Raw genomic sequence first — 11,672 nt, 5'->3', positions numbered from 1 at the left:
TGTCGATAAACGTGTTATCGATCAGTGTTTTTTCAAACTTGTGAACTCTATATTAATTCAAAAGGCACAATTCGCCAAAAAAATCTATTTTAAAATGAAAGTTCAGTGGAATTATTTTTTGATGATGAAGAAAATGAACAGGACATGACATCTTTAAAAGAAATTTGAGGGACGAGTCGAATCCATTGGAATTTCCATCTGCACTGTAAGGCTCATGTTGGAAAGATCTGTATAATCAGTAAATTATTTTATGTTTATGGCGTATTTTCGATTGAAAAGGATGCCGTAGTTTACATTGTGGAAACGTTAAAGGATGACTTCAAAGTAAGTTACAGATCAACAGCAATACCCCCACTTTTAAAAGTGTGTGCTGCGTTGAGATTTTTTGCGGAGGGAAGTTTCCAAAAGTCCCATGACAATGATTACAACAATTGCCTGACTCAATCTACATTGTCGAACGTATTGAAGGAAGTTGTCCACTTGATAGAGGGCAAATTGTGCCAAAATCGTTTCGAAAATGTCGGAGGAGGAAAAAAGACGGCTTAACTCTAGTTTAGTAAAAACTCTCCGATTTTTTTGAAATTTTTACCAGAGGTAGATATTGTTGCGCTGATCACGGAAATGTATAATTTTCTTGGGGGACGGACCCTGTTACACGTTTATTGGACCCGAAAGTCCGGGTACAAAACCCGGGTTGGACCCGTCTCTACTGAACCGAAAGCTTATGGAAATACCTATCCAACAAGTGGTCATATGATGGGGTTATTTTTAGGTGGTCAGGTGATATAGCCCAAAAACTGATTTTTGGACCCGGATTTTTCCATAAAACCCTCAAAAAGTCGAAAATGGGCCCATTATGGGTGCACGCTTAATGCATGTCAGATTATAGCTCGCACTTTAACCTTTCCAAAATGGTGCTATATGTTGTAATACCTACTCTGGATCCAGAGATATGCCCCTTAGAATCTTCAGAACTCGGTTCTGTAGGGCTCGTTTCTTTACTTTATAGGTGTCTATGAGAAATTTTAAATTTCTAAATTGACCAAAATTTTCTTTTAACTTATAATTTTTCTTTAAATAGCCGGCCTTCGGCCGGGGATTTAAGACTTTATCCTATGGACAGGCACATTTCTCGGGAACGGGAACAAAATTTTCTTTTAAATTATAAATTTGTCTTTAAGTCGAAGATCATTTTTAATGATTTTTGTTAATTTTCTCGTTTAGAGTTAAGCTTGATGATCTGAAATTATTTGCAAGTGAAAAAGGAAAGCCAAGGACTCGAACCCACATAGTCACCAAATTACGTTACCTGGTTTCATTGGTGGTAAAGCAAATCTTCGGACGTATCGACTATGTAATGGCTTCTCTGTCCTAGAACTTATCGTTTTTCAAATGTAAATCAAGTAACGCGGATACTTGGCCACAGAAATGTATTTTCTTCACGACAAACGCTTTTTGCGCTGACTTTGAATCATTTTTATTCAAAAACGAAACTCTCTGGTGTTGTCGGCTGTATAGATGGAACCCATGCAAAAATTGGATTTGCACTCAATTTATCAATTAATATTCCAAACTGTAGTTTTGTCGTTATTTTCACCATATTTTTGATACACAAAATTAATTAATGATGCAAAGAATCAACAATTCGTCGGTGTCATGCTTAAGTGTTCCATACGCCATTTTTGACATTTTGAGTTACAGGTACCTTTCAAAGTTTTCAACCCTGCTCTATCTGAATTTCTAGTCGGCTTTCCTCTATCTCTTATAGTTTTCGAGATATAGAAATGTCAATATGTTCCATATCCACTTTGGACGCAAAAAAATCTGTTTTTTTGTTCCATATCCATAAAGTCTGGCGTATGGAACAAAAGAACTTTGAACTTTTTTGTTCCATATCCATACCGCTTGGCGTATGGAACAAAAAAGACAAAAGCGAATTGTTCCTCACAAAAAATGATGGCGTTTTTTTGTCAAGTTACGAACATTGTGGCGTATGGAACAAATTGTTTTAAAGGACTAGGTTTAAAAATTGAAGATGAATCTATATATATAAAAATGGTGTAAAAAATGTATAGTAATTCATAAAATGAGAACGGCTAGGCCGATTTCTGTAAAATTTTTTGTCAGTTATTCGTATTTTCGAGGAGAAGGTCTTTACGGAAGAAAATTTTGGAACATCTCTCTGGAAAAGTGGGAAAATTGGAAAAATCGAAAATTGAGTTTTTGTATGAAATTTTATTCCTTAATAGCGAGACGAAGTTCGTCGGGTCCGCTAGTTGTTTTTAAATAAAGATATTTTAAAATGTTGTATTGTTATATGAAACTAAAATTTATTTTTGCTTAAATTTAACGCCTCCCGCTTAATAAAAGACATGTCACATAATTAAAATGTCAGAAAATGAATTAAAATAGAATTCTACTGCCACTATCAATAGTTCAAAGAACGATTATTGATTTTTTCGAATGAATTAAACAATGAAATAAAACAATAAAAATAAGCTAATAAAAATTATATTTTTGGAAAGTGGAGGAGTTCACTCCTAAAATAAATGTAAAGGAAACATATAACAATGGTTCCTAAAGCATTTATTATCTACTGCAACTGTTTTATTGAAGCCCCCCGATTTTTCGGCTCTACAGCAGCCCTTCACATAACGGAGGTGGAACACAATTGATCAAAAGTTTGTTTATTAAAATGTGACATAAAGTGTTCAATGTGACACAAATTGCCAAGAACACGAAAAAAAGATCCTATGGAACAAATCAACAACCTTTTGCATTTATAAAAATTGGCCATAACTTCTAGACTATAACAGATATCTGACTAAAATAAACTCATAATATTTTCTTTGAGTTTAGTTAAGTAGAACTGAGCACTTAAAGTACATATTGGATTTTTGCACTTTAGTTTTTCTCGAATCGGGCAAATGGCGTATGGAACACTTAAGCATGACACCGACGAATTGTTAAGAAAATGTTTTTTTCGTTTCAATTTTACTTCTTGTTTCTTCGAAAATATTCACTGCAACTGAAAATAACTGGTTGCTGAAAAATGGCCGCTTCGTCCACTGAGATTCGCAACTTCAGTTGAAGGTTGCCATACATAAAGTAATTTTGACAACTGACCACTCCACTCAACCATAATTGCTATCGATAATCTACCCCTAACATTTTACCGGAAAACAAAAAAACGGGCATTTTTAAATTGAGCATTAAAAATGATGCACCACAATAATCAATTAATAATTTCCAAATTTTTTGCTTTTTACGCCATTTTAGTAATCAGAATGGTGGAGTAATTGTTTCCCTATCGTTTTCAGTAGTTTTGTCATTGATTCCGATAGAAAAGATGATTTTCCTGACGTAATTTTGGTATGATGGCTAGAATTTTCTGGTTTTTGAAGTTATTTTGCAAAAAATTACTATGAAAAATACGTAAGGGTTATGTCCAGAGTACGTTCAAACAATCGAATGATATATGGAAAAACCTGTATTAGCCAGGCTTGTCCTACATTATACTAGTCTTTAACGGCGTTGATAGAGGAAAAAAAATCAGGCAGAGAACCTACATTTTTGCACTTTTCTTTGAAAATAGTTTCCAAAAATATTCTTAACAATGTTTTGACCGGTGCCGTGACATAACTCCAAACGGACTTAACTCCCAAATTTTTTGGGAGCTATGTCCGACCATCCAAAAAAAAGTACTAAAATTTACAAAATTTAGTACCAATTGTATATTTTGAACGGATATAGGCAGAGTCATGGAATTTGGCATGGAAATCAAGGTTGGGACGTGGTGTCTATATGAAGAAATGGTTTTATAATTTCTTATTTATGCGTACGAAAAGTACTAAATGGTACTAAATTTTGTACAATTAGTATTTGGGTGAACGAAACCTGAAATTTGGAATTATGATTGCTGTCGGAGTGTAGAATATATGCATGGAGGTAGTTTTGGAAATTCGTACTTATGACTACAAAAAGTTCTAAATGATACTAAATTTGGTACAATTTGGATTTGGGAGAACGGATAGAGTGGGATCCCCAAAATTTGGAATCAAGATAGAGGTACAATGCTGAAATTTGAAATTCAGATCACTGTCGAAATGTAGGATTGAGATATGGAGCTTTGGGAATTCGTACTAATGTGTACTAAATGGTACTTAATTTCGTAAAATGTGGATTTGGGCGACTGGATAGAGCTGGAGCTCTTAAATTTGGAATGAGGGCCACTGATGAGGAGTAACAAAGATCTACTATAGCGTTTTTGGAAATTCGAACTACAAGTGTACAAAAAGTAGTAAATGGTACTGAATTTAGTACAATGTGGATTTGAGTGAACTGATAGAGCTAAGGGTCACTGACGCAGAGTAACAAAGATGGACCAAACGTCGAAAAGTACTAAATGGTACTAAATTTAGTCCAATTTGGATTTGGGTGAACGGACAGAGCTGGAATCCTGAAATTTGGAATGAGGGTCACTGACGAAGAATAACAAAGATAAACTAAAGGTCGAAAAGTATTTAGTACAGTTTGGATTTGGATGAATGGATAGAGCTGGAATCCTGAAATGAAGAAGAATAACAAAGATGTACCATAGGTTTTTTGGAATTTCTAACTATAAGTGTACGAAAAATACTAAATGGTACTAAATGTCGTATAATTTGGATATGAGTGAACGGATAGAGCTGGGATCCTGAAATTTGGAATAAGGGTCACTGACGAGAGTAACAAAGGTGGACCAAAGGTCCAAAAGTACTAAATTTAGTACGATTTGGATTTTGGGAACAGTAGAACTGGAATCCTGAAATTTGGAAGATGGTCACTAAAGAAGACAAACAAAGATGTACCAAAGGGTTGTTGTAAATTCGAACTATTAGTGTACGAAAAGTACTAAATGGTACTAAATTTCGTACAATTTGGATTTGGGTGAACGGACAGAGCTGGAATCCTGAAATGTGGAATGAGGGCCACTGACGAAGTGTAACAAATATGGATAAAAGGTCGAAAAATACTAAATGGTACCTAATTTAGTACAATTTGTATTTGGGTAACGGATAGAGCTGGAGTCCTGAAATTTGGAATAAGAGTCACTGATGAAGACAAACACAGATGTACCAAAGGGTTGTTGTAAATTCGAACTATTAGTGTACGAAAAGTACTAAATGGTACTAAATTTCGTACAATTTGGATTTGGGTGAACGGACAGTGCTGGAATCCTGAAATTTTGAATGAGGGCCACTGACGAAGTGTAACAAAGATGGACTAAAGGTCAAAAAATACTAAATGGTACTTAATTTAGTACAATTTGAATTTCGGTAACGGATAGAGCTGGAATCCTGAAATTTTGAATAAGGGTCACTGATGAAGTCAAATAAAGATGTACCAAAGGGGTGTTGTAAATTCGAACTATTAGTGTACGAAAAGTACTGAATGGTACTAAATTTCGTACAATTTGGATTTTGGTGAACAGAGTTTGAAATGTATATATTGATTCATTCAGTTTATGTGTACCGAAGGCGGTTTCTAAATAATGTACTGAAATCAAGTAGTCAAATGTGAAGTATCTTTTCAGCAAAAAGTTTTTTAAATGGTTTTGTAAGGGAACTCGAAAACGTGAGCCTATGTGACAGTTTTTTGTTCTCAGTGGGGAACAAAAAGGCCAAATTTAAAAAGTTAAAAAAAAAATTACATTTATTAGGTATCTAAGAATTCAAGGTCCAAATTAAAAAAAAAAACATGGACAATATAGGTTGATTCTATTTTTGAAATACCCAAAGTCGATATGGAGATATAGGAAAAGTGAATTTCTATGTCCAGTTTGAATACCGGCAATTTTACGGACCTATTCGCGTTTTCGGCGAAACCGCTGAAAGTAGAACCTTGAATTTTGAATGTGCGCTGTTGTTGTGAAACGGAAAGATGGACATTCTATCTTTCCATATTAAATATTGTTCATTTATATTTAATTCCCTTTCCGCATACGAAGTAGCGGGCATTTTCTAGTAATTTATAATTTAAGAAAAAAATCGTTGGGAGTTATGTCCGCGATTTTTTTGGGTGTTATGACCGCTTTGCTTCACGGACATAACTCCCAACGAATTTTGGGAGTTATGTCCGCAAAGCGCAGCGGACAAAACGTCCAAAATCATTTTGGGAGTTATGTCCGTGGGAGTTATGTCCGGGCACCGTTTTGACCATGTTTGCTTTTATAAAAACAAAAATTTCAGCACTCTTTGCTGCCCTAATTTTTTTCCTCTATCAGGACAGTGCCATTAAAGACTAGTCTAATATGTGGCTAGCCTGATTGATACATGACTTTCCATATATCGTTAAATTGTTTGTACGTAATCTGGACATAACCGTTAATGATTTTTCATAGTATTTTTTTTTTGGAAAATAACTTCAAAAACTAGAAATTTCTAGCCAAATTGCCTACAACAAAACTACTGAAAACGATTAGGAACCAAAAACCCAACAATTTGGAAATTATTAATCGATTATTGTGATGCATCATTTTCAATGCTCAATTTTAAAATGCCCATTTTTTGTTTTCCTGCAAAATTTTAGTGTAACGGTACAGTAAACGAAATATATTTTGAATTATTAAAAAATCTCAACTCATTTCGAATTTATGAACGATTGCATTTTTTATTTCATGTTGCATCATTTTCAGTGACAGTCACTGTATGTACAAATAGAAGTTATTAAACTCAGCTTTGCCTTCTAGCCATTCATGTCTGATGAGCTGAATTAAACCACAAGCGAAACGATCGTAGCATATTGGTTGGGTGTGTGGAACTTCGCTACAATACACTTTTTCAATACAAAACTCCTTAGGTCACGTTAGCTCGATTAATTCAATTAATTATAAAACAAAAACAAATGTATAAAATTTATTTTTTTATTTATTTATGATAATATATTTATTTGTATTAATAAATTGTAAATTGGTATTTGTTTTCATTATCATCTTAAACAGAATAAACATTTTGTTAGTTTAAGTTTTTAAGCATATAAAATAACCCTATATAGAATACATACATACAAAAGAGACGACAAAAAATAATAAAAATAATACTTAACTTTTCTATTAGAATGAATGAAGAAATTATGAATTATTTTGTAGAGTAAAGAAAAAAGTTTTCAAAGAAAAAAAATGTGAGTTTTTTCTTTGCGCTAACAATTACAAAAAATATGGTTGCAAGGCAACATTTTTGTTTTTGTAAAAAAGTGATAAATAATCGTTTTTAAGGATTTCTCTTCGATATATAAATCTTTATAAAATATATGTATATTTATATATGTATGACAAGTTGAACTTAATATGTATATAAAGAAGACATATAACAGGTTATATAGATTAGACATTTTTTCAATATATTGATATGATTGAATATTATAATGTACGTATACTTGTAGTTAAGATTTGATATTGTAATAATTGTAAATATGACAAAAACAAACGAATTTTGGACTGATTGGTTACTTTTTTAAAGTACTTTTATAACAGATACAAAAAATTATGTGATTAAAGTTAAAATAGTTTTAAAATATTTACACATAAGAAATGCAAACAAATGAGGGAGTTTAGAGCTTGGAAAAAAGATGTCCATTCTTTCATCACCATAACCTCAAATTTAGAGGATGGTTTATAAATGTCAAAACATTGAGGATTTGCTTAACTTTAAAACTCAAACTAAGAATGGAGGAATTGCTTGGTGTTTCAAAACTGATTCTCAATTACAAACGTGCAGGCGTATATAGATTTCAGAGTTTCGTTCGTTTCTTAAAATTTTTACCTATATATTATGTGTAAATATATATTTAATATAAGGAATTTGATTTTTCGTTCAGATTTTTTATTAAACAAATACTTCAAGGCACTTGGTTTTTTCTTCTAAGAGAGTTTTCAAGGTATTTTCCATTTCCATGTAGTATGTAGAATAGGTAGGTACATATGGGTGTACATTTTGTTGTGTTGTGTTCATCCGTGATGTTTTTCAAACATTGGAGACTTTGATTTTTCATTTTTAATGCAGGTTCGTTTTCGTTGAAATATTTATCCATCGCATCGCTTCTTAGTTGTGAGCTGAGGCGTGAATATTTTTAAAATCTTGGGTTTGGGTTGTGCTGCGTAACACTTCCAGCCATCTAAAATTGAAAGACAAAGGATTTGAACATTAAATAAAAAATATATATACATTTAAAAAAATATATATTTCTATCCAGAAAAAAACTTTCCCAGGGTCCTGAGGAAAATTTTTTATAAAAAAAAAATCATTCTCAGGGACTTGAGGAATTTTTTTCTATAGAAAAAAACCATCTTCAGGGATCTGAGGAGTTTTTTTCACTAGAAAAAAACCATCTTCAGGGATCTGAGGAAATTTTTTCTATAGAAAAAACCATCCTCAGGGACTTGAGGAAATTTTTTCTATAGAAAAAACTATCCTCAGGGACCTGAGGAAATTTTTTCTATAGAAAAAACCATCCTCAGGGACCTGAGGAAATTTTTTCTATAGAAAAAACCATCCTCAGGGACCTGAGGAAAGTTTTTCTATAGAAAAAACCATCCTCAGGGACGTGAGGAAAGTTTTTCTATAGAAAAAACCATCCTCAGGGACCTGAGGAAATTTTTTCTATAGAAAAAACCATCCTCATGGACCTGAAGAAATTTTTTCTATAGAAAAAACCATCCTCAGGGACCTGAGGAAATTTTTTCTATAGAAAAAACCATCCTCAGGGACCTGAGGAAATTTTTTCTATAGAAAAAACCATCCTCAGGGACCTGAGGAAATTTTTTCTATAGAAAAAACCATCCTCAGGGACCTGAGGAAATTTTTTCTATAGAAAAAACCATCCTCAGGGACCTGAGGAAATTTTTTCTATTGAAAAAACCATCCTCAGGGAACTGAGGAAATTTTTTCTATAGAAAAAACCATCCTCAGGGACCTGAGGAAATTTTTTCTATAGAAAAAACCAGCCTCAGGGACCTGAGGAAATTTTTTCTATAGAAAAAACCATCCTCAGGGACCTGAGGAAATTTTTTCTATAGAAAAAACCATCCTCAGGGACCTGAGGAAATTTTTTCTATAGAAAAAACCATCCTCAGGGACCTGAGGAAATTTTTTCTATAGAAAAAACCATCCTCAGGGACCTGAGGAAATTTTTTCTATAGAAAAAACCATCCTCAGGGACCTGAAGAAATTTTTTCTATAGAAAAAACCATCCTCAGGGACCTGAAGAAATTTTTTCTATAGAAAAAACCATCCTCAGGGACCTGAGGAAATTTTTTCTATAGAAAAAACCATCCTCAGGGACCTGAGGAAATTTTTTCTATAGAAAAAACCATCCTCAGGGACCTGAGGAAATTTTTTCTATAGAAAAAACCATCCTCAGGGACCTGAGGAAATTTTTTCTATAGAAAAAACCATCCTCAGGGACCTGAGGAAATTTTTTCTATAGAAAAAACCATCCTCAGGGACCTGAGGAAATTTTTTCTATAGAAAAAACCATCCTCAGGGACCTGAGGAAATTTTTTCTATAGAAAAAAACCATCCTCAGGGACCTGAGGAAATTTTTTCTATAGAAAAAAACCATCCTCAGGGACCTGAGGAAATTTTTTCTATAGAAAAAACCATCCTCAGGGACCTGAGGAAATTTTTTCTATAGAAAAAACCATCCTCAGGGACCTGATGACATTTTTTCTATAGAAAAAACCATCCTCAGGGACCTGATGACATTTTTTCTATAGAAAAAACCATCCTCAGGGACCTGAGGAAATTTTTTCTATAGAAAAAACCATCCTCAGGGACCTGAGGAAATTTATCTATAGAAAAAACCATCCTCAGGGACCTGAGGAAATTTTTTCTATAGAAAAAACCATCCTCAGGGACCTGAGGAAATTTTTTTCTTTAGAAAAAACCATCCCCAGGGTCCTGAGAAAATTTTTTCTATAGAAAAAACCATCCTCAGGGACCTGAGGAAATTTTTTCTGTAGAAAAAACCATCCTCAGGGACTTGAGGAAATTTTTTCTATAGAAAAAACCATCCTCAGGGACCTGAGGAAATTTTTTCTATAGAAAAAACCATCCTCAGGGACCTGAGGAAATTTTTTCTATAGAAAAAACCATCCTCAGGGACCTGAGGAAATTTTTTCTATAGAAAAAACCATCCTCAGGGACCTGAGGAAATTTTTTCTATAGAAAAAACCATCCTCAGGGACCTGAGGAAATTTTTTCTATAGAAAAAACCATCCTCAGGGACCTGAGGAAATTTTTTCTATAGAAAAAACCATCCTCAGGGACCTGAGGAAATTTTTTCTATAGAAAAAACCATCCTCAGGGACCTGAGGAAATTTTTTCTATAGAAAAAACCATCCTCAGGGACCTGAGGAAATTTTTTCTATAGAAAAAACCATCCTCAGGGACCTGAGGAAATTTTTTCTATAGAAAAAACCATCCTCAGGGACCTGAGGAAATTTTTTCTATAGAAAAAACCATCCTCAGGGACCTGAGGAAATTTTTTCTATAGAAAAAACCATCCTCAGGGACCTGAGGAAATTTTTTCTATAGAAAAAAACCATCCTCAGGGACCTGAGGAAATTTTTTCTATAGAAAAAAACCATCCTCAGGGACCTGAGGAAATTTTTTCTATAGAAAAAAACCATCCTCAGGGACCTGAGGAAATTTTTTCTATAGAAAAAAACCATCCTCAGGGACCTGAGGAAATTTTTTCTATAGAAAAAAACCATCCTCAGGGACCTGAGGAATTTTTTTCTATAGAAAAAACCATCCTCAGGGACCTAAGGAAATTTTTTCTATAGAAAAAACCATCCTCAGAGACCTGAGGAAATTTTTTCTATAGAAAACACAATCCTCAGGGTTCTGAGGAAATTTTGTCTATAGTACCTGAGGAATTTTTTTCTATTGAAAAAGTCTTTCTCAGGGACCTGAGGAATTTTTTTCTGTAGAAAAAGGCTTCCTCAGGGATCTGAGGAAATTTTTTCTATAGATCCTTCTAGAGGAAGATCGATTATTCTTTTTATTGGAGAACAACTTTTTTTGTGGGAGATCAGCAGGTCTTGATGCGGAAGATCAATGGATCTTCTTGTGGGCCTGAGGAATTTTGTCTCTAGCGAAAAAGTTTTTCTTAGGGACTGAGGATTTTTGTTTATCAAAACTTACCTATGATAGGTGTGTATACTTTCAGCTCTAAAGAAGTACACATGATTCTTAAACGATAGCTTAAACACGAATTCCTTTTGTACAGCATCTTGAACACCAGGTGGTCCGACCGTATAGCCCAGCAATGGCAGACTGGCCAATGCAACTTCGTCTTGGTACGATTTATAGAAGTACAAACAGAAGGAGGTGAAGACTACCCACAGCTTTTGCCAACCGCTGGAATTTTTAAATTTACGCAGTAAATAACCCGAAAGCTGATTTTCGGCTGAGATGAGATGATCGCCCAAACCGACGGTAGCGCCACGATGCCAACATACGTGTGTGGCTGTGTTGCTTCTTGATGGTGGTGTTTTGTTTTGCTGCTGTGCTTGTTGTTGCTGCTGGAGGATTTGTTGAGCCGTCAGCGAGGCATTGCCATTCGTCAAACCTAACAGATCGAGTCCTTCTTCGGATGAGGCTAGAGGGAGAGAGAGAAAGGGATAGATT

The 11,672-nt window shown here is 34.1% G+C and overlaps 1 protein-coding gene across 18 annotated transcripts in view; it reads right to left on the bottom strand.

The window, feature by feature from the left end:
- Nucleotides 1-6,895: 6,895 nt before the first annotated feature.
- The window catches only part of Cdep (Chondrocyte-derived ezrin-like domain containing protein), a 254,904-nt gene continuing 250,127 nt past the window's right edge, over nucleotides 6,896-11,672 (bottom strand). For 17 of the 18 annotated variants that reach the window (XR_012411622.1, XM_073975232.1, XM_073975332.1 and 14 more), the window contains 2 exons: nucleotides 11,187-11,643; nucleotides 6,896-8,154 (listed from right to left, as the gene is read on the bottom strand). Coding sequence is in view for 16 of the 18 variants with exons in the window: in XM_073975232.1 (XP_073831333.1) it covers nucleotides 8,082-8,154; nucleotides 11,187-11,643 (530 nt within the window). In the remaining 2 variants the exon portion in view is untranslated. Of the gene's footprint in view, nucleotides 8,155-11,186; nucleotides 11,644-11,672 lie in introns of those variants that run through there. The other variant, XR_012411623.1, reaches the window with a different exon arrangement.

This window comes from Musca autumnalis, unplaced genomic scaffold, assembly GCF_047663935.1.
Source record: "Musca autumnalis isolate F117 unplaced genomic scaffold, ASM4766393v1 scaffold_1, whole genome shotgun sequence".
NCBI lineage: Eukaryota > Metazoa > Arthropoda > Insecta > Diptera > Muscidae > Musca > Musca autumnalis.
Note: the sequence above shows the minus strand (reverse complement) of the source record. Positions and strands in the feature narration are given on the sequence as shown.